Source organism: Staurois parvus, unplaced genomic scaffold (assembly GCF_062004578.1).
Source record: "Staurois parvus isolate SC_StPar_1 unplaced genomic scaffold, SC_StPar_1.0 ptg000423l, whole genome shotgun sequence".
Lineage (NCBI taxonomy): Eukaryota > Metazoa > Chordata > Amphibia > Anura > Ranidae > Staurois > Staurois parvus.
Window position 1 is genome coordinate 4,763,411 of NW_028318219.1, and position 24,350 is coordinate 4,787,760.

The 24,350-nt window shown below is 46.8% G+C and overlaps 1 protein-coding gene across 1 annotated transcript in view; it reads left to right on the forward strand.

Annotated features, from left to right (window-relative positions):
* The window catches only part of PRR19 (proline rich 19), a 47,243-nt gene extending 26,249 nt beyond the window's left edge, over positions 1–20,994 (forward strand). Inside the window, exons 3-4 of the mRNA XM_089687333.1 lie at positions 8,477–8,631; positions 19,019–20,994. Coding sequence (XP_089543459.1) covers positions 8,477–8,631; positions 19,019–20,062 — 1,199 coding nt within the window. The 3' untranslated portion in view covers positions 20,063–20,994. The remainder of the gene's footprint in view (positions 1–8,476; positions 8,632–19,018) is intronic.
* Positions 20,995–24,350: the final 3,356 nt, after the last annotated feature.

Sequence of the window (24,350 nt, forward strand, 5' to 3'; positions counted from 1 at the left end):
CTGTGCGCGTCGGGAAGGCATGAGATTTTGCGCACGTTCCCGACACACAAATATGAACATATCGTAGACAGGCCGCTACTTCTGTTGCCTCTTTTTAGCATCGATCCAAAGAGCAGATTTTTCTGAACAAAATAGGATATAGAACCGAAAGTGAAAAAGTTAGAGCTGCCCCCTTCTTTGCTGTGAACTGTTCAATTTTTCAAAATCTGTGGGTGGTGAGTAGAAGATGCGGGCTGTTCTGGATTGTTATCCGCCATCTTTTTTTTTTTGTTTGTTTGTGTTGATATTATGACCTTGCCTGCAGTGAATTTTCTTGATCTAAGCAGACAATATTACTAGTTATTGGGGTGATTTACTAAAACTTCAGAGTGCAAAATCTGGTGCAGATCTGCATAGAAACCAGTCAGCTTCTAACATCAGTTTGCTCAATGAACCCCTTTAAGCTGGCGCCTCTTGGCCCTTTAAGGGGTTTCTAACACCAGGAGGCGTGGCCAGGGGCGGACTGACCATTTGGAAACTCGGGCACTGCCCGAGGGCCCGGGGTCAGTAGGGGGCCCCGTGAGATGCCCCTGGTACCTTTTTTCATAGCCTTTTTTGAGTTTGGGCAAGGACACTGGGGCCCCATGATCCCCTATTGCCCGGGGGCCCCATGAGTTGTCAGTCCGCCCCTGGGTGGGGTTTAGGATCATGCGACCGCCATGATTGGCTATCGCAGCGGTCACATGATCGGAAAGCTCCTGATTGCAAGTAGCGATCAGGCGCTTTCCGTGAGGCGTCAGTAACTGTGCCAGGAGCACGCAGAGTGCGCACTCACAGCACATGTTTGTTTACATCGGGTACGCAGATATTCGGCCTGTTGGTGTCAAGGCCCAGGGTGCGCACTCACAGCACATGTTTGTTTACTTCGGGTATGCAGATATGGGGCCTCTCGGCATCAAGGCCCAGGGTGCGCACTCACAGCACATGTTTGTTTACATCGGGTACGCAGATATGCGGCCTCTCGGCATCAAGGCCCAGGGTGCGCACTCACAGCACGTTTGTTTACATCGGGTATGCAGATATGCAGCTGCTCCGCGTCAAGGCCCAGCTGCCGAGAGGCCACATTTGCGTACCGTCAGCACCAAGGAGTTAAAATGGAACTCTCAGCCCTGGTTCACACTGATGCGGTGTGGAATCCGCAGCGTTTTCTGTCTGAATTCCTCACCGCATCAGAATCGCACTCCGTTCATGCGAACTGTTGCAGGTGTGTATGTTAACAACACCCCGAAAGACTTGATTGAGGCAAAACACTTGCCTCAATCCAAAGCACCTAGTGTGATTTCTGTCTGGTCTGTCCTGACTCTGCTATCTCCGTCACTTCTGACTGAGCAATCCAGGGAGACAGCCCCACACCGCCATCCTCCAGCACACAACAAGTGACATCCCCAAACTGTTCCCACAAAGTTGGGAGCATGAAATTGTCCAAAATGTCTCGGTATGGTGACGCCTTAAGAGTTCCCATTACTGGAACTAGGGGGCCAAACCCAACCCCTGAAAAAAACCCCACACCATAATCCCCCCTCCACCAAACACTTGGCACAATGCAGTCAGGCAAGTACCGTTCTCCTGGCAACCGCCAAACCCAGACACGTCCATCAGGTTGCCAGACAGAGAAGCGTGATTGGTCACTCCAGAGAACACATCTCCACTGCTCCAGAGTCCAGTGGCGGCGTGCTTTACACCACTGCATCCGATGCTTTGCATTGCACTTGGTGATGTAAGGCTTGGATGCAGCTGCTCGGCCATGAAAACCCATTCCATGAAGCTCTCTACGCACTGTTGGGCTCATCTGAAGGTCACATGACGTTTGGAGGTCTTTAGCTATTGACTCTGCAGACAGTTGGCGACTTCTGCGCACTGTGCGCTTCAGCATGCGCTGACCCCGCTCTATCATGTTACGTGGCCCACCACCTTGTGGCTAAGTTACTGTTGTTCCCAGTTGCTTCCACTTTGTTATAATCCCACTAACAGTTGACTGTGGAATATTTAGTAGACAGGAAGGGGTTTATTTACTAAAGCTGGAGAGTCCAAAATCAGACTCCCTTCTGCATAGAAACCAATCAGCTTCTAACCTCAGCTTGTTCAGTGAAGCTTTGGCAATGAAACCTGGAAGCTGATTGGTTTCTATGCAGAAGGGAGTCTGATTTTGGACTCTCCAGCTTTAGTAAATAAACCCCGAAATGTCACGGATGGACTTATTGCACAGGTGGCAACCTATCACAATGCAGTCAGGCAAGTACTGTTCTCCTGGCAACCGCCAAACCCAGACATGTCCATTGAATTGACAGGGAAGCATGATTGGTCACTCCAGAGAACACGTCTCCACTGCTCTCGAGTCCAGTGGTGGCGTGCTTTACACCAATTTCATAGATGGACTTATTGCACAGGTGACAACCTATCACGGGACCACGCTTGGAGTCACTGAGCTCCTGGGAGCGACCCATTCTTTCACAAATGTTTGTAGAAGCAGTCTGCATGCCTAGGTGATGATTGTATACACCTGTGTCCATGGAGGTGATTGGAACCCCTAAATACAAGGATTTGGAGGGCGGGGTCAATACTTTTGGCAATATAGTGTATGTAAACTAAAGCAATACTTAAATTGCCGGCGCTGTATAAGTACTTGTAATAAATAAATACATCAAATAAAAGTTCAATTAATATATCTCCTACCTCCATTAATCAGAAGATTCCCCACAAATACGTTGGATTCTCTGGGTTGTGTTTATGTATACAGCTTGAGCGCCAAACACTCACATAATGCCATTCAGAATTCGAATGAACTCTGACCTTTGCAAATGTCGCCATCAAGCCAATTTCTTTCTGAGCAAAAAGCACTTGATCCTAATGTTACGTTACATTAAGAAACATTATGCAAACATTATCCCCCCCCCCCATGTGCCTGACAATAACATGTACAGGGAAAACATCTCTCCTAAATGAAAGCTGAACTCCAGGCCTACCTTACAGAGTACAGGCTCCCCTCCTCTAATGAAATCGCCTGCTCTGATTCCACCGCACACTGGTGATTGTCCCTCATGTGCATTAGAAGCAGCTGCAAGTCAGAGAGAGCCCATCTCATTTCCGGCAGGAGAACATCCAACCTCATCTAGCTCTTTCCTGCCCAGCCTGACTGTCCCTGGCCCTCCCCCTTTTGAGGGAATTTCAGTTCTTTCAGTCATGAAGGCTCAGCATCATATTGTGGGTGTTACTACAGCGTCTTGTTTTCAGGACCTATGTACAGCACTCTGCCAGCCATTCCCACCAGCCATGATCTGCACACATTGCATAGAGAAGCACAGAGACCCAGTGATAATATCTCTGGGTGCAAGATTAGGTATGTAACAGAGCTCCAATTAGAGTGAATCATGTTAACGCTGTGCATACCAGGTGGTACAGTCTGTATGATGGAAGTTTAATTAAACGGGTTTAAATGGAGAGTGGCTTCCCCATCCGAGGGTCTATATAATACAGTGAAGCATTAATATGACCATTCCAATTCCAAATATGTGCTTACTGAAAATGTATTATTCTTTCCTTTGATGAAATTAAATTGCAGATCTGTTGCTTGCAACGTCTCCAAAGGATTCTGTGAGCTGCACTGTGAGTGACTGTCAGTAATAAACACAGAAGGGAGTTTTCAGCAGCTATTTAAAGGAGAGGTACACCAGAGGCATCCCTAGGGTAGGTGTTGTAACACTTGGTGACACCCCCTCCGATGATCCCCGCAGAATGGATTGGATCTGCAGATTGAACATAATGGATCGGATTCCAATCCATTATACTCAATCCTCATATCCGATCCATCCTGCGGGGATCATCAGCTTTCTTTACAACTTACCTTTTCTCGGAGCGGGTCCGGTGTCACCCGTATAGGTTGGAGGATCGTCAGCATGCAAACTGTATGGGGTGACACCGGACCCCCTCCAAGAAAAGGTAAGTTGTAAAGAAAGCCGACGTTCCCCGCAGGATGGATCCGATCTTCGGCTTGCTTTACAACTTACCCTTTTGTGGAGCGGGTCCGGTGTCACCCTGTGTAGTCGGTGTCACCCAGTGCAGACTACACCCCCCGCACCTGCCTTGGGACACCACTGAGGTACACCCAAAGCTTGTTTGTACTTCTCCTATGGATCACTCTGCACTCCTGCGACCCGGTTTCAGCTGACAGTGGGGCTGATGTCACATAGCTGGCCCAGGCTGGGCAAAGATCCTTACCATATGGTTGGAGTCCACCCAGATCCCTGGACCTGAACCTGGCTCAGCCTCTCAGTGATCTGCTTAGAGCCTGAGCCAGCCGATCCCTCCCCCTCCACAGCCCAGCACTCCAGTGAACTCAGAGAGGGCAGAGATCAGACAGCAACAAAAAAGGAACAAAGCGTATCCCTCTACAGTTTGTACTTGCCTAAACCCAAAGCATAGAGTTTGGTTCCTATCTGCTCTCTCATTCCTATGGCATCTGCATAAGTCATTTCTGACAGTCTATGCCAACACCACAGAATCCCTAAAGACACCCCCCCCCCCAGCACACAGCAGGTGATTGACAGCCCCAGCCATGCATGTTTGCCTAAAACTGTGTAGAAGGGTGTGTCCTTACCCTCCACTCAGGTCTCGGATTACACTCAGTTCCCTGCTGTATGCTGTGCAGTGCGTGACATCAGATCCCTACCCCTGCTTTCTGAAAATTAGAAATGATGTGCAAATTCTGCACTTTGAAAGGCTGTAGAGAGGAGAGGGCTGCCGATAAATGAGTACAACTTAGGTAGGAGATGTTGTTTCATCTCTGTGTATCACCTGAGAGTAGAAACTCTTCTGGATATATGTAAGGGTTTGCAATCTTTTTAAAGCTTTCTTGCCAATAACACCTGGAAGCCTATTGATTTCTATGCAGATTTTGTAATCTCCAGTTTTAGTAAATTTCCCCCTATATACAGTACATGTGACATAATACAAAGCTACTGACATCTTTCAAAGTCATATAAATATCTGTAGTAATGATATTCCATTATGGTACATAGTAAGACTGGTGATGATGATTTTGTGAAGGGAATATGGGGACATGTTGGGCAATCCATTGGGGGTCTGATATTGTAAAGCTGTTAGACTCTGTTCACACCCATGCAGTTTGCTTTTTGTCTGTTTTGCAGTGTTTTTCTCAGTTCATTTTGCGTTTTTTTTACATGCATTTTTGACACCTTTACCACGTTTTGTTCAGCTCCTTTTTTTTTAAGGTGGAGTTTTTTTTCCACTGGGCAGAATAAAAATACAAAACACAGCAAAAATGCACTGCCATGCATTTCAGCAGATTCTCCATTGAACTCTTTTGTGGCAAAAATGCCGCTTTTTGCTTTTAAAAAAATCCCTGACCCTTTCTAAAAATGCAGCAGCTCAAAAACGCATCCAGTGCATCCAGAAAGTATTCACAGCACTTACCTTTTGCCACATTTTGTAATGTTACAGCCTTATTTCAAAGTGGATTACATTCATTTTTTTCCCTCCACATTCTACAAAGAATACCTCATAATGGCAACTTGAAAGAAGTTCGTTTTGAAATCTTTGCAATTTATTAAAAAAAACAAACAAAAAAAACACATGTACATAAGTATTTACAGCTTTTGCCATGACACTCAAAATTGAACTCTGGTGCATCCTGTTCCTACGGATCATCCTTGAGATGTTTCCACAACTTGATTGGAGTCCAGCTGTGGGAAATTCAGTTGATTGGACATGATTAGGAAAGGCATACACCTGTCTATAGAAGGTCCCACAGGTAACAGTACATGTCAGAGCGCAAACCAAGCCATGAAGTCCAAGGACTTGTCTGTAGACCTCCGAGACAGGATTGTATCAAGGCACAGATCTGGGGAAGGGTACAGAAAAATTGCTGCAGCATTGAAGGTCCAAATGAGCACAGTGGCCTCCATCATCCATAAATGGAAGAAGTTTGGAACCACCAGGAATCTTCCTAGAGCGGGCTGCCCAGCCAAAATGAGCGATCGAGGGAGAAGGCCTTAGTCAAGGAGGTAACCAAGCACCCAATGGTCACTCTGAAAGAGCTCCAGCGTTTCTCTGTGGAGATAGGAGAACCTTCCGGAAGAACAACCATCTCTGCAGCACTCCACCAATCAGGCCTGTATGGTAGAGTTGCCAGAAGGAAGCCACTCCTCAGTAAAAGTCAAATGGCAGCATGCCTGGAGTTTGCCAAAAGGCACCTGAAGGATTCTCAGACCATGAGAAACAAAACTCTCTGGTCTGATGAAACCAAGATTAAACTCTTTGGCCTGAATGCCAAGCATCATCTCTGGAGGAAACCAGGCACCGCTCACCACCTGGCCAATACCATCCCTACAGTGAAGCATGGTGGTGGCAGCATCATGCTGTGGGGATGTTTTTCAGCGGCAGGAACTGGGAGACTAGTCGGGATAGAAGAAAAGATGAATGCAGCAACGTACAGAGACATCCTTGATGAAAACCTGTTCCAGAGCGCTCTGGACCTTAGACTGGGGCAATGGCTCATCTCTCAACAGGACAAGGACCCTAAGCACACAGCCCACATAAGAAAGGAGTGGCTATGGGCCAACTCTGTGAATGTTCTGGAGTGGCCCAGACTTGAACCCGATTGAGCATCTCTGGAGAGATCTGGAAATGGCTGTGCACCGATGCTCCCCATCCAACCTGATGGAGCTTGAGAGGTACTGCGAAGAAGAATAGGAGAAATTGCCCAAAAATAGGTGTGCCAAGCTTGTAACATTATACTCAACACGACTTGAGGCTGTAATTGGTGCTAAAGGGGCTTCAACAAAGTATTGAGCAAAGGCTGGGAATACTTATGTACATGTGGGGGTTATTTTTTATTTTTTAATAAATTGCAAAGATTTCAAAACTAACTTCTTTTACGTTGTCATTATGGGGTATTGTTTGTAGAATGTTGAGGAAAAAAACACATTTAACATAACAAAATGTGGCAAAAGTTAAGCTCTGTGAATACTTTCCGGATACACTGTAGATATGAACATGTTCCATAGGAAACCATGTTACCACCTTCCCTCCCGGCCTATAGCAGATTGACGGCCGTGCGGGACACTCGCCATTGTGACTGGGTGTCATATGACGTCCTGTCAAATGAGCCGTGGGACTGCGTAGCGCCGCGATCTGTCACCGGCTGTGTCCACGGGACAGAGCCGATGACATATCACTACACCGGCCTGTTGCCAGTGTCATGTGACCACTGTGACCAATCACAGCAGATCACGTCAATTGTAAACAATGGATGGCTTCCTGTCATGCCATCCATTGTATACAATTATGTTGTTAGCTGTGACTGGTCAAGGCAGTCACATGATACAGACAGGGCCAATCACAGCCCATCTGTATCATGTATTCAGCTTTGTTGTTAGCTGTGACTGGTCAAGGCAGTCACATAATACAGACAGGGCCAATCACAGCTTATCTGTATCATGCATTCAGCTTTGTTGTTAGCTGTGACTGGTCAAGGCAGTCTCATGATGCAGACAGGGCCAATCACAGCCCATCTGTATCATGTATTCAGCTTTGTTGTTAGCTGTGACTGGTCAAGGCAGTCACATGATACAGACAGGGCCAATCACAGCCCATCTGTATCATGTATTCAGCTTTGCCCAATCACAGCTAATCACAACAAAAGACTGAATGAATCAGTTTCATTCAGTAACAATGATTGCAAATATCAATGAAATACACTGGTATTAGTAATCATAATATGTTAAAAAAAAAAATTCCTGATCACTTGCCCAGAGTAGTTCAATGTTACTATGGTAACATTGTATTGCTTTGGTCACAGTGTGCTGAAAAAAAAAAGAAAACATTTTATAAAATTAAAAAAAAAAATAAACATTTGAAAAAAAAATACAATAAAAATGTAATTATTATTATTATTTTTGACCAAAGAAATGTAGCAGAATGCATTTTGACCTAAATTTATGAAGAAATATTATTTATTTGCAAAATTTTATAACAGAAACAAAAGTGAGGTTTTTTTTTTCAAAAGTTTCAGGTTTTTTTTGTTTTATTTAGCAAAAAATAAACTCAGTGCTGATTAAATACCACCAAAAATAAGCTCTATTTGTGTGAAAAAAATGATAAAACGTTCGTATGGGTACAGTGTTGCATGACCGCGCAATTGTCATTCAAAGTGCGACAGCGCTGAAAGCTGAAAATTGGCCTGAGCCGGAAGTGGGTGTAAGTGCCCGGTAGGCAAGGGGTTAAATGGACTGTAGTACGTTTCTGGAGAAAGCCCTAAAAAACGCATTGGTGTGAACGGAGCCTTGAGAATCCCTGCCATAGCCAGTAAGCACTGTAAGTGACTATGTATACCTCTTGTCTAGTTGGGGTAGAAGATTGACAGCTAAAACGGATTTAGTTGCTAAGGGCGACCTAATTCTCTTTTCTTATGAATTTACAGCTAATACTTCTACAAAATCTGTATGGGGAGGTGCCAGTGAAGGAGAGACGGGGGTCAGGAAAACTACCTGGCGACCACAAAGTGACACGCAGTCAACCCCCCTCCGCTTCATGACTTTGCCCAGAGACAGCCCCAGCCACACGCTTACAAGGATGGTGAGTATGTAGAACACATGATGGGGGAAGAGGAGGCTACGGGAGTCCAGCCCACTGCTGTGCACACATCTTTTGGGTGGAATTGATCTTCAATCAGTAAATTACTAATGCATTGACAGAATCATTGTAGATATGCTAAGCCAGAGCTGCCTAGTTCATCTTTATTCTTTTATTTATAGAATCAATTGCAGGTAGAGTCAGCAGTCCTTTCAGAGTGCCTTTGGGTGTTTGCCCAGTTTCTTTTCATTCTACGCTGGGCAGCCTCCCACCCGGAGTGCCAGAGATAGCAGTGTATGGAATCTGGGAATACAGTCTGTTGTTTTACCTGGAGACATTTAGAAATGGAGGGTACCTACAGCTAGGGAGATGTAGCTAGTAGGGCAACCAGGTGAGGGAAGATGAATGCCAGGGTAAGAATCAGAGCCTTTCCGCTCCTAAAGTGTTACTAAACCCCCAAAAATCAGTCTGTATATGCAGTAACGCATGCTTGTTATACTCACTGTGGAAACTAAGGGGTTAATCCTCTGCATTGTTTAAAAAGGCTGTTTGATCCTGTCTTCTCTGCCCCTCTTCTTGTTCTGTTCAAATGTTCACCTGATAAGACAGACTGAAACCATAGTCACATGCACATGCTCAGTTTGGTGTGTGTTGCCAGATATAGTGAATGCTGGGTCCGGGGAGACCAGATATAGTGAATGCAGGGTCCGGGGAGACCAGATATAGTGAATGCAGGGTCCGGGAGAAAGTGGATATAGTGAATACAGGGTCCGGGAGATCAGATATAGTGAATGCAGGGTCCGGGAGATCAGATATAGTGAATGCAGGCTCTGGAGAGAGCAGATATAGTAAATGCAGGGTCTGGGGAGGCCAGATATAGTGAATGCAGGTTCCGGGGAGACCCGATATAGTGAATGCAGGGTCCGGGGAGACCCGATATAGTGAATGCAAGGTCCGGGGAGAGCGGATATAGTGAATGCATGGTCCAGGGAGAGCGGATATAGTGAATGCGGGGTCCGGGGAGAGCGGATATAGTGAATGCGGGGTCCGGGGAGAGCGGATATAGTGAATGCGGGGTCCGGGGAGAGCGGATATAGTGAATGCAGGGTCCGGGGAGAGAGGATATAGTGAATGCAGGGTCCGGGGAGAGCGGATATAGTGAATGCAGGGTCCTGAGTTTACCAACACTGAGTTTACCGCAGAGCGCCGACTCGTCCGATCCAGCGAGCACTGAATCCTAGCCGATCGCGGCGGCGGCCGCGCATGCGCACTAGCGATCGCGGCCGCACCAATGAGAGCACAGGGCGGCCTATTTAAACCTACCCTGTGCATCTCCAAATCGCCTTCTGGTCTTGTCCTGTTCCTGTGTTCCTGGTTAATCCTGTGTTCCTGATACCTTGTTGCCGACCCAAGCCTGCCCTGATACTGCTGCCTTCTCCTGCTCTGACCCCTGGCTACGTCCTGACTATTCTTTACCTGTTCCTGATTGCCTGATCTCCCATTACTGAACCCAGCTTGTGACCCGTTATTCTTCTGCTTGCTGCTCTGCACTGTCTGCTCCGCTGTACTGACCCGGCCTGTCTGACCACGCATACCTCTTCACGTGTGGCTCTCACCTGCTCTACGCCATTGGCATGAACAGGAGCCAGGCGCTGTGTAGTTTTGTGATAGAAATAATACACCTTGTATGGAGGTGTGTCTTTAATAAGTCATATGGTAAAACAATAATAAATAACCAGCCTGTGGCTTTAGGAAGCCAGGTTCCAAGATGGACGGCCCATCCGCTCAGAGGGAAGCAGTGGAGTAGAATGCCTGTCAGTGCAGGGACCACGTTTACCCGACGTCCCAGCGTCCTGGATGACGTCACCACGATGGGGAGAGACAGAAGGGGGGACTTGACAAAGCGCATGCGCGCGAAACATGTTGTCCCAGCAACCGGCCTCTTCCTTCTAAAGCTGCGGCTCCAGCAAGAGTTCCCCCCCTCTGTCTCTCCACATCGTGGTGACGTCATCCAGGACGCTGGGACGTCGGGTAAACGTGGTCCCTGCACTGACAGGCATTCTACTCCACTGCTTCCCTCTGAGCGGACGGGCCGTCCATCTTGGAACCTGGCTTCCTAAAGCCACAGGCTGGTTATTTATTATTGTTTTACCATATGACTTATTAAAGACACACCTCCATACAAGGTGTATTATTTCTATCACAAAACTACACAGCGCCTGGCTCCTGTTCATACCTCCCACAAACCGATGTGTTTTTACCATGGCAGCAGTGAGTTTTTTCCCCACCAATCATAGTTGACATATACCATTCACTTATTTCCTTTGGGACACATCTGTGCGCTTTTATCCAGACCGTTCTACGCCATTGGCGCCCGCCTCTACCACAGCTGGTGTTCCTCAGGGGTCGCGACCTGGTCTCAGGCTGCTTCAAGTCCATCCCCACCATCAGGGGCTCTGGTAAACCAGCAGACTGAGGCTTAGACTCCGCGCCCTGGGGAATTCCGGCCAGTGGGCTGCTAGAGGCTACCGCCAGTTGGTCGCTGACAGAACCAGAAGGCCATTACTGAGCCAGGAAGAGGTCCCGCACCATGGACGAGATCTGCCAGCACCTGGCGGCACTTACTGAGGTGGTGAAAAAACTGCAAGAGGGGTACACGCATCTGGAGGGCTGAATCCAGACTCTAACCGTTTCTGCAGCCACGGCGAGCGCATCTCTGGCCCAGGATTCCACGGAATCAACCGCCAGAGGGGTCATCACCATCCCTCCACCAGAACCTAGAGTACCTACACCTGAGCGTTTTAGTGGGGATCGGAAACGGTTCAGGGCCTTCCAAAACTCCTGTCTGCTTTACTTTAAACTGCAACCCGAACCTTTGCATCAGAATCAGTACAAGTGGGATTCATTATTTCCCTTTTGCAGGGGGAACCTCAAGGCTGGGCCCATCGCTTGATGGAGGATCATCATTCACATTTAGACTCTGTGTCATCATTTTTCCAGGCAATGTCACAACTGTACGATGATCCACAACGATCCGCCTCGGCCGAGGCGACTTTACATACCCTGCAACAAGGTCGCCGGGCAGCGGAGGATTATGCGGCAGAATTCACGCGCTGGAGCAGGGATACACAATGGAACGACGCAGCTCTACGTCACCAGTTTTGGCTGGGCCTGTCCGAACCTCTCAAGGACGAGCTGGCCAGAGTTGATGTACCCAACACACTGGAAGAGTTGATTCAGGTGGCCATCCAAATCGACCGCAGGCTGCGGGAACGCCGGCAAGAACGGGCCAATTCAAATTTCAGACCAACATGGACGCTACCTCGGGTTCCGTTTCAACCTACTCCCCCAAGTGGAAATCGAGTGGAAATGGCTGATGGGCCCGAACCGATGCAGATCGGAGTGATGCGGCCCTCTCTGACATTTGAAGAGCGCCAGAGGCGCCGACTGAACAACTTATGTTTATACTGCGGAGCAGCCGGCCATATCGTCCGTTCGTGTCCAAAGAAGATACGGAAATTTGCTTCAGTGGCCTCAGCCGTGTCTTCTTCATGCCTAAGCAATGCGACTCACGTTTCTGTGCCTGTCTCGTTCCAACTCCCCGGGAGAATCGTACCAGCGATGGCTATTATCGACTCAGGAGCATGTAGCTGCTTCATTGACCAGGGCTTCGCAGCTCACCAGCAAATCCCGTTACAGACCAAGGAGTAGGGTCTGAATATATTTCTGGCAGACGGGTCCCGGATAAAATCCGGACTAGTAGATCGAGAAACCCCACCAATCCACACTACAATAGCCAGACACCACCAGGAGTACCTCCGTTTGGATGCTATCGCGTCCCCCTGTCTCCAGTGATCCTGGGACTTCCTTGGCTAGGAGCTCACGACCCTCACATCGACTGGAGATCAGGGGCAATTCAGTTCACGTCCTCGTAATGTCAGGAACACTGTGGCCTCAAGACACCCGGAGTCACTCTGTGGCCTCAAGACACCCGGAGTCACTCGGTCTCTGTGCTGTGTAACCATGGAGGAAGAATTAGCCCAGACTATTCCTGTGGCCTATCACGCCTATCTAGATGTTTTCAGCCCGCGGGGAGCGGACATCCTTCCCCCGCACCGGGCATATGATTGCCCAATCGACCTCTTGCCAGGTTCTGAGATTCCGTTTGGCCGAATCTTCCCTCTATCAGAACGGGAGTTGGGGGCCTTGAAAGAGTACATCGAGGAGAACCTCAGAAAAGGATTTATCCGGCCGTCCACATCTCCCGCGGGTGCCGGAATTTTCTTTGTCGAAAAAAAAGATCAGTCGCTGAGACCCTGTGTGGACTACCGGGAACTAAACAAAATCACAGTTAAGAATCGCTATCCTCTTCCCTTAGTCCCCGAATTATTCCAGAGGCTAAAGGCGGCCTCCATCTTCACGAAATTGGATCTCAGGGGAGCCTACAACTTGGTCCGTATCCGGGAAGGAGATGAGTGGAAGACGGCTTTCCGCACCCGATTCGGGCACTTTGAGTACCTGGTTATGCCATTTGGGTTGTGCAATGCCCCAGCCACATTCCAACACTTTGTCAACGATATCTTCAAGGATTATCTGGATATCTTCATAATTGTTTACCTGGATGATATCCTAATCTTCTCACCATCCCTGGAAACACACCGAAGCCACGTTCAAAACGTATTGGAGCGACTTCGCCAGCACGGACTTTTTGCTAAAGCAGAAAAATGCAGCTTCGAGCAAGACAGCATCCAGTTCCTGGGGTTGGTCATCTCCATCTCAGGAATTGCAATGGACCCTCAGAAAATTTCTGGAATGGCCAGTCCCAACAGATAAGAAAGGGGTGCAACGCTTTATCGGTTTCTCAAACTTCTATAGAAAATTCATTAAGAATTTCTCAGGATTGGTGTCACCTATCACCCAACTTACCAAAACAGGAATACGATTCCACTGGACGCCGGAAGCGCAGGCAGCCTTCGAGACCTTGAAAAAACTATTCACGGCTGCTCCCATCTTAAGCCATCCAGATGCATCCCGGCCATACATTCTGGAGGTTGACGCATCCGAAAATGCAGTTGGTGCTATTCTATCCCAAAGAGGAGGCGTAAAAGATCTCATGCACCCAGTCGCTTTTTTCTCCAGGAAACTCACACCCGCGGAGAAAAATTATGACATCGGGGATCGGGAACTCCTGGCAATTAAAGCCGCGCTTGAGGAGTGGAGATACCTCCTGGAAGGAGCCCTGCATCCAGTTCTGGTCTATACCGACCACAAAAATTTAGAGTACCTTAGAACAGCTAAGCGCCTTAGACCTCGGCAAGCTAGATGGGCGCTGTTCTTCTCTAGGTTCTCCTTACACATAACCTACCGGCCTGGCACCAAAAACACAAAGCCCGATGCCCTGTCAAGAATGTTTGAAGACTCCAAGGAAGTTCCTAAACCCGATACTATCTTGCCAGCCGGTAACTTCCTGCTTTTGCAATCTGAGCTCTTGTCCAAGTTACAGGCCGCATCCATGGGAGCCCCTTACCCTCCTGGGGTCTCGGTCCAAAACAAGGAAGGGTTGCTATGGAAGGAGGAACAGATCGTGGTTCCCGAAGAGGCTCGAACTCTGGTCTTGGGATACTGTCACGATCACCCGCTAGCAGGACACTTCGGGATAAGCAAGACATTAGAGCTGACCTAGCGCATGTTTTGGTGGCCCAATATGGCCAAGGACTGTGAAGTATACGTCAAAACCTGCACCATATGCAACAGGAGTAAGCCAACACGGAGCAAAGCTTGGGGCCTACTACGACCCTTACCAGTGCCCGACAGACCTTGGAGTATGGTGTCGATGGATTTTATCGTAGATCTGCCACCTTCTCAAGACCACACTGCCATATTCGTGGTGGTTGACCGCCTATCTAAGATGGCTCATTTCCTACCGCTCAAGAACACACCCTCTGCTCCCGAGACCGCCCAGCTTTTCATCAAAGAAGTGGTAAGACTCCATGGGGTCCCTAGAAACATAGTATCAGACCGGGGGGTCCAATTCACATCAAGATTTTGGAGAGCCCTATGCGAAATACTAGAGATCAAGTTGTCATTTTCCTCAGCTTACCACCCGCAGACAAATGGGCAGACGGAACGAACCAACCAGACGCTAGAACAATACCTAAGGTGCTATACCTCTTTCCTACAGGACGACTGGTTGGCACTCCTACCTTTAGCAGAGTTTGCATACAACAACGCAAATCACTCCGCCACCCAACAATCTCCATTCTACGCCAACTATGGGTTCCACCCCACCTTCCTTCCGGAATTGATTCCAGAAAGCCCAGTGCCAGCAGCTCGGGACACCGTGAATTTCTTTACGACTAACAACAAATTATTACAAGAAGCCGTAACAAAGGCTCAGGAGGATAATAAAAGAGCATTCGATAAAAGAAGAAGGGGGGAATTGGCCATACAACCAGGAGATCAGGTATGGTTAGCAACCACCAACCTGAGAATGGCCTGTCCATCAAAAAAGTTGGCACCCAAGTTCATAGGCCCGTTTTCGGTGAAAAGAAAGATCAACGAGGTAGCCTTCGAATTGGCACTCCCCGAATCCTTTCGTATACACCCGGTATTCCATGTGTCTCTATTGAAACCTGCAACTCTTGATCCGTTCCCGGATCGCAGATCAAGCCCTCCAGTAGCCTTAGACATTGACGGAGAAGAAGAGTTCGAGGTAGAGGCAATCTTGGATTGTAGGAAGAGAGGAGGTCAAGTTCAATACCTGATTAAATGGAAAGGCTACGGCCCGGAGGAAAATTCATGGGAACCAGCCCAGAATGTTCACACTCCCAGATTAATCCGTGAGTTTCAGCGCAACCATCCACAAAGGAGATGTCGTGTTGGCATCCGGAGGCTGCCCGTAGGGGGGAAGCAATGTCAGGGATCCCGGCGCCACGGCGGTGCACGCATGCGCAGAGTGCCGACTCGTCCGATCCAGCGAGCACTGAATCCTAGGCGATCGCGGCGGCGGCCACGCATGCACACTAGCGATCGTGGCCGCACCAATGAGAGCACAGGGCGGCCTATTTAAACCTGCCCTGTGCATCTCCAAATCGCCTTCTGGTCTTGTCCTGTGTTCCTGGTTAATCCTGTGTTCCTGATACCTTGTTGCCGACCCAAGCCTGCCCTGATACTGCTGCCTTCTCCTGCTCTGACCCCTGGATTCTTTACCTGTTCCTGATTGCCTGATCTCCCATTACTGAACCCGGCTTGTGACCCGTTATTCTTCTGCCTGCTGCTCTGCACTGTCTGCTCCGCTGTACTGACCCGGCCCGTCTGACCACGCATACCTCTTCACGTGTGGCTCTCACCTGCTCTACACCATTGGCGCCCGCCTCTACCACAGCTGGTGTTCCTCAGGGGTCGCGACCTGGTCTCAGGCTGCTTCAAGTCCATCCCCACCATCAGGGGCTCTGGTGAACCAGCAGACTGAGGCTTAGACTCCGCGCCCTGGGGAATTCCGGCCAGTGGGCTGCTAGAGGCTACCGCCAGTCGGTCGCTGACAAACATCCAAGTGAAAGATATAACACCGACATGTTAGAAAAAAAAAAATTCAAAAACAGAATCTGCAGTCTTCTAGTAATTCCACAGATTTTCAATGGGGTTTAAGTCTGGGCTCTGACTAGGCCATGCAAGAACATTCACCGTTTTCTCCTTTAACCACTGTGTGGTCATTTTTGCTGTGGGTTTTGGGTCATTGTCATGTTGGAAGGTAAACCTTCCCATTGAAAACTTTTTTGCAGAGGGCAGCAGATTTTCCTAAAGCATTTGATTATATTTTTCCCCGTCCATTTTTCCTTCTATCGTAACAAGTGCTCCAGTCCCTGTTGCAGAGAAACCCCCCATAACAGGATCTTCCCACCTCCATGCTTTACTGTAGGAATGGTGGTATTTGGATGGTGAGCTCTATTGGATTTCCCCAGACATTTCATTTAGTGTTGAAGCCAAATCATTCAATTGTAGTCTCATCTGACCAGAACACCTTTTTCCATGTGGCCTCAGAATATTCAAGGTGGCTTTTGGCAAAGCTCAGTGGTGACTGCATGTGGTCTTTCTTGAGGAGCGGCTTTTTTCTTGCAACCCTCCCATACAAGCCACATTTATGTAGAATTTGTGATATTGTCACATGCACACAATGACCACTCTTTGTCATAAATTCCTGTAACTGCTTCAGAGTTGTTGTAGGCCTCTTGGTTGCCTCCCTGACCAGATTCCTCCTGGCTCTTTCATCCAGTTTGGAGCGACGTCCTAATCCAGGGAGGGTCTGTGTTGTACCAAATACCTTCCACTTCTTACTAATAAACTTCACTGTGCTTCTAGGCATTGGCAAAGTCTTTGAATTTTTTTTGGATCCATTTCCTAACTTGTGCCAGTCCACAATTTATCCAGGAGATTTTTTGACAGTGCCTTGCTAGTTAATTGTTTGCTTCAGTTGCACTATCAGGGACTGAAATGCTCCAGGAAAGCTCTTTTCATGCTGAGCTAATCAAAATGACCACAGCTGATCACAGTTGAAAGTCAAATGGTTTTGTGTGCCATTGAGAATGTGATTAGCTACACCTGATTGAGTTTACAAGTCATTTTTAGGAGGGGGGGGGGGGGTTGATCCTTTTTACAACTCCGTGATTCTGTTTTTAAATTCTTAAAAGTTTTTTTCTGACATGTTGGTGTTAAATTTTTCACTTGGATGTTACATGAGTAAATACAGCTGGATAAAACAAACACTGTCTGTCTTCATTTCAAGCGGCAATTAACAAAGTGTGATTATTTTAAAGGGGGGGGGGGATTCTTTTCACTGTAAACAAATGTCCTTGGATGGGAAAGGTGATGACTGAGATCATGTGTTGGAGCTAGTGTTTGCGCATCTTGTAAAAGTAATCCGAGCAGCTATTTTACTAGGCTGTCCCGTGCGATTGGGGTGTTTGGTAAGGATGCGACTAGTGGCATCCTGTTCCTGAGACACAGTGGGAGGAACATATGCTTTTCCTTCCACTATTTGATGTCAGAAACCGGAAGCGATAAGGATTTTGTCACTTCTGGTTTCGTTCTCACATAAGCAAGCCGTGACCGGCTTAAACAACCATCAACTCACACTGATCTTGATGTGATCTGCTGCCTTGGAAGCCTGAGGAGACATCTGGGGTCTAATAGGCCCCAGATGTCTCCATAAAGAGGACCTTCCACTGCTTATTATTATCACAAGGGACAAGGGATGTTTACATTCTTTGTGATAGCAATAAAATTGATGACAAAAGAATAAAAGGGACAGACCGTGTATAAAAAAAAAAAAAATTAAATACGTGTATGTAAACAGTAATCACACCCCACATGTGAGGTGTTACTGCAAACATCAGAGCGAAAGCAATAATTCTAGCACCAGACCTCCTGTGTAACTTCAAACTGGTAACCTGCAAAGAATTTCAAAGCTATGCATTGCAAGATTTTTAGGTATCATAGTTTAGTGCCATTCCACGGGCTTACGCAGTTTTGAACCGTGACATGTTTGGTTTCTATTTACTCGGTTTACTATCATCTTTTTTATGTTACCCAAAATGGGGTTTTATTTAGCGTTTTGTGCATTAAAATTCTTAAAAGTATATTTTTCGCCAAAAATTTACATTGGAAAAACTGCTGCACAAATACCGTGTGATATAAAAATATGCAACACCCACCATTTATTTCTGTAGGACCCCTTATTAAAATAAATTAATAATGTTTGGGGGTTCTAAGTAGTTTTCTAGCAAAAAAAATATGTTTTTTACATGTAGGAGAGGAATTTCAGAATTGGCCTGGATTGGGAGTTGTTAACAAAACACATGTTAATGTATGTCAATATGCACACATTAACATGGTATTAGTCTGAGGATGACCTTGTGTCTGCCAAACAAGAGTTCCAGTATTTATTTATTTATTTCAGGTACTTATATAGCACCATCAATTTACGCAGCGCCTAACATTCTGTATATATTGTACATTCACATCAGTCCCTAACCCTTAAGGGGCGTACAATCTAAAGTCCCTAATTCACATTCATACACATATTAGGGCCAATTTAGACAGGAGCCAATTAGCCAGGAGTGTGGGAGAAAAGCGGAGTCCCTGGAGGAAACCCACGCAAGCAGAGGGAGAACATGCAAACTCCATACAGGAGGCGCCATGGTCGGGAATCGAACCCATGACCCATTTACCGCAAGGCAGACGTGCTAACCACTAAGCCACTGTGCCACCCATAGCTCTGGTTCTGAGTCATGTGGCCTAATATCCATATTATAATTCTTTTGTTACTGTTCTGTTACTTTATATGATTAGCTGTTTGTAAGCGTTGCTGATGTTTGTCATTTGCCAAATATAGGTCAGACCAGAAGGAGGTCACCAGATACTCATCCCAGAGCTCCATCAGCCTGTAAGATCTGAGTCCGGGTATGAACCGCCTTTTCAACACCGTCTTATATTAGGTGCGAACTCCCCACATCTAGGTACTGTTCAATTACCAAGTCAGGGTTTCAGACCAGGCAAGCAAGACAGAGATACTTTAAGTTGCTGTAGGAAAAGCAGACACAAATCAAAACATAGCATGTCAGTCAATGATGATAGCCCTCAAGTAAGATGGACTGTAGCCCATGATGATTTGATGTACTCACATAATACTAACCAGAAAAATATCAAACGCCATGCAAATCAAAGATTGATCAACCAAGGTTGGTTACCTGGACAGCCTCTACAAGATGTCTTCTCAGAGCAGCCTGATACATTAGAGCCAAGATTCAGGCCAGTTCCTTCTAGAGAGAATCACCCATCATTTGATGTTCTACACAATATCTTTAGCCATGATGTACACAATTCTCCAGCCTCGAAAATGTTTGGTGTGTCCCCACTTGAATCCAGGGCTTGCTATGCAGGGATCAGTTCCTCCCAGTCAACATCTAAGAATTGTTTTGAGAACCAGCGTCATTTCTGTTATGAGGACTATGGAGCTAAAGCCAAGAGATTCCAGCTTGAAGATTCTTTGGAATTAAGAAATAAAAAACATCCATGTTCACCTTTGGAAACAGACATGGATCCACCTCATGACATTTCCTGCACAAGATCTTCACAAAAATGGAGAAACTTCAATGTACCTGGTGACTGTACTATGTGGAGTTCCCCCTTTTCCCTGAGAGAAGCCAAGAGTGTGGTGGGTCATTGTGACATGGAATGGCAGAGTGGGGACAGTTTGTCAAACAGAACATCACATCAGTACAATCCATGGGGAAAGAGGCCCATAGCAATGCCTCCAACATTTGTAGAGCAGGAGAACTCTTTTGCTGGTCTTCCCTATACAGGGTCCCTACAAAATGAGCTAACAGATCAACTTAGCCCTGAAACCTGGGTCTACCCAAGAATGAAACTCTACTAACTGCACCTGTAGTGTTTCCAAAGTCAAAGCCTTTCTTTTTTTTCATGGATGGAGTAGGGATGAGTTAGAACCTCTGTCAGGTTATTATTGCTGTCTGGATCCCCTCTAAGAAGATTCATTCTCAACTTTTGTCCTGGTGATAGAAAGTGATAGGAAATCCAAACATTGACAGTTTCCATCACCACAGGGCTCCGCAAATGCCGACTAGAACACCCTGTTCCTCTTCTCAAATATTCACTATCTTGAAGACCCAAGCCTTGACCATTGTCTCCAGGACAGAAAGGGATCAGAAAACCAAACATTCTATAGTTGTCACAGAAACAGGAAGAAGGGGGAAACCCTTCAATGTGGAAAAAGGCTTGCTATGCAGGGATCTGCTCTTGTCTAAGGGGGGAGTTCTTCTAACTTTGGAGAGATTTATTGATGTCTCCATGACAGGAAATTGATGGAAATCACCACACAGAGAGCAAAAAAAAATACATGATGGGGATTTTACCGATTCTTGGTTTATTCACAACTAGAAAAATTATTGGCTTTAGATATACTTTTAAGCACTTATGTAGCTTCAGATTGCTCTGGTGCATTGAGATAGGTGCTTGCATGGTCCCAATACCAGGGCTCCTCATTACAGTTCTGCATTGGGCAGATCCATTCACAGACAGCTAATTCATTATAACATGGCATTGAGGGAGCAGATGTGTGATTTGCACTGTAGGAATAACGTCAAAAGATGGCTTGCAATTAATTTAACAACTGAATGCAAGAGAATTCAGCTGCAGCTTTGTGAAGAAACCAAGAAATATGATTTGCTCACCACTCCCAGAATAATCGTTACATCTGGAAGAGACATCAGACCTGTTCCTGTTTCATTTCAGGCATATTCTGAGAGCTAATTTATACAACTCCAATAAAATATTTCTAATTTTCATAAATGTACTGCATTCACTCATCAGTCACACATATTGTCATACTATAAGCAGAGTGTTGGTTTTAGTAGTGGAAACAGAGTATACTCAGTAGATGCAATCACTTTTACAGGAATATTATCATCCAACTCAGGGGTCTGCCTGGGGTGGACTGTGGCCAGTGGGAGTGGAAAATGCCTTGGCAATAGTGGGAGTAAGCAGTTCCATAAGATTGGTGGTCAGTGAGAGTACTTGTGCCCCATTGTTTGTGTCAATGAGGGGGAATAGTCCCCATCATTGGTACCAGTGGGAGGAATAGTGCCCCATCATTGGTGCCAGTGGGAGGAATAGTGCGCCATCATTGGTGCCAGTGGGAGGAATAGTGCCCTATCATTGGTGTCAGTGGGAGGAATAGTATCCCATCATTGGTGTCAGCGGGAGGAATAGTGCCCATCATTGGTGTCAGTGGGAGGAATAGTGCCCCATCATTGGTGTCAGTGGGAGGAATAGTGCCCTATCATTGTTGCCAGTGGGAGGAATAGTCCCCCATTGTTGGTGTCAGTGGGGGGAATAGTGCCCCATCGTTGGTGTCAGTGGGAGGAATAGTGTTCCAATGTTAGTGTCAATGGGAGAAATAGTGCCCCATCATTGGTGTCAGTGGGAAAAATAGTGTTCCATCATTGGTGTCAGTGGGAGGAATACTGCCCCATAATTGGTGTCAGTGTGAGAATTAGTTCCCCATCTCTGGTGTCAGTGGGAGAAATAGTACTCCATGGTCGGTGTCAGTGAGAGGAATAGTGCCCTATCATTGGTGTCAGTGGGAAGAATAGTGCCCTATCATTGGTGTCAGTGGGAGGAATAGTGCCCTATCATTGGTGTCAGTGGGAGGAATAGTGTCCTATCATTGGTGCCAGTTGGAGGAATAATCCCCCATTGTTGGTGTCAGTGGGGGGAATAGTGCCCTATCATTGGTGTCAGTGGGAGGAATAGTGCCCTGTCATTGGTGTCAGTGAGAGGAATAGTGCCCCCCTCTCCAATTCCAGCCTGTTGATTGGACAGCGAAGGAACAACATGAGCAGATCTGTATGTCCTCCCCTCCTGTAAGCATGTTTACAGTTTTAGATTGACAACACTTACAGTGCAATACAGCTCCTAAGCCGGCCAGATGGATCAGATCTCAACAGGTTCAGTGGGAACCAGCCAAGATTCAATCCACCTATGGTTATGCTCAGGGGCGGACTGACAAGTCATGGGGGCCCCGGGCAATAGGAGATCATGGGGCCCCTGTGTCCTTGCCCAAACTCAAAAAAGCCTATGAAAAAGGTACCATGGCCCCCTACTGACCCCGGGCCCTCAGGCAGTGCCCACGTTCCCAGATGGTCAGTCCGCCCCTGGTCATGCTCTGTGTACTGAAGTCGATTCATCGATTGACTTCAGTACAACCAGCCTGTTGGAATTTTTTACGCAATCACTGCAAGCATCTCTAACCACCAGCAGTGATCATTGTGTTCTGCTGGTGGGAAAAGCTACCTGCCAGCAGAACACAATAGCACTGCAGGAGGCATTCCCCATTAACACAGTCACACAGAAAGCCTGTGGTGGAAGGAAAAAAAATTGCGAAATCTATGGGCTGCTTAACCACTTGCCCTCCAGAGGATTTACCCCCCTTCCTGACCAGGCCATTTTATGCGTTATGGCACTGTGTCACTCTAACTGACAATTGCGCAGTCATGCAATGCTGCACCTACATGAAATTTACATTATTTTTTTCCACAAATAGAGCTTTCTTTCGGTGGTATTTGATCGCCTGTGCATTTTTTACTTTTTGCGCTATAAAAAAAAAGTTAAACAATTTTGGGGAAAAAAAACAGTATTTTTGACTTTTTGCTATTAAACATGTCCAGTAAAAAAATTTAAATAATCAAATTTCGTCATAAATTTAGGAGAAAATGTATTCTGTGACATGTCTTTGATAAAACAAAATCCCAATACATGTAAATTAATTGGTTAACGTGAAAGTTATAGCGTCTACAAATGGTGGTATAGATACTGGGCTTTTTTATATATTTTTACTAGAATGGCGGTGATCAGTTACTTATAGCGGGACTGCGGAGGGCATTCTGACACTGGGGGGGGGGGGATTGACTTAGTGTCACTGACATCCCCAGTGACACCAATACAGTGATCAATGCTAATAAAAAAAGCACTGACACTGTACTAATGGCACTGGGCAGGAAGGGGTTATCATGAGGGACGATCAAAGGGTTAACTGTGTGCTGTTTCACGATGTCCTGTGTCTGTATGCTTCACTGTAATCACACTGCTTTGGATGGCTGTGCTGTGCACAGCCATCCAAAACAGTGTGCACGAGCCAATAGGGAGGAGAACTGTTTTGTTTACAAACAGTTCCCCTCCCTGTCGGAGATCCTTGGCGAGTAATCCCCAGCTGGGACCCAGTGATTGACAGCCGCGAATGGTGACGCGGGTAGGGCGCGTGCGCCTTGTGCACGCCCCCTACCCGGAGATGCAAAATCAAGTGTTTATACATGATTTTGTGCACCTGTGCCGTCCTGTAGCAGTATTTCTGCTATAGGGCGGACGGGAAGCAGTTAAAGTGTAACTTCACTCTCTCAATCAACATTGACTATTTTTAATCCTTAGGCTGCTAGCATTAGTAAATGGATAGGAAAGTATATCAGATTTACTTGTCTTAAACTTTTTTTTTTTTACATTTCTTCAGTTACTTCCTGGTTTCCTGCCTAGGCAAATTATGTCTTACATCCCAGGAGTCTTCAGGAGGGGAGGGAGAGTTCTCAGTTCAACCAATGCCTGAGCTAAGGGCAGATGGATTCCAGGAAGTAAGTGCTACATGAATCATCTGCCTTTACTCAAGATGTCCACTGCCAGAAATTCCAAGGAGTGTTTTTCAAAATGACTCCTCAGCAAAATAAAGCATGGAGACATGGATGGATGGAGGAGATTTGCTTTGAATATTAACAATGACTTAAATAGCATTTTTGGCTTGTGGTGCCCAGATGCAGTGCAGTTCTGCTTTGAGGCTTGGTGCAGGACATTACAAGCAGATAATGTGAAGGCATATTCAGGTATTTAGACTAGCTATATTAACCAGTTGCCGACCGCAGATTACCGAATGACGGCTACACTGCGGCCGGCCAGTTCTGGGAGGGCGTCATATGACGTCCTCCCAGAACGCGCTCTCCTGCACGCCCCCAGCGATCTCCGTGACCGTTGTGTCCTACGGACACAGCTGATCACGTGATGTGGTAACAGGCCAATCACATCGCCCTTTACCACGTGATCAGCCGTGTCCAATGACACGCTGATCATGGGGAAATGCAATTGCCAGTTCTCGGCTGCACTTT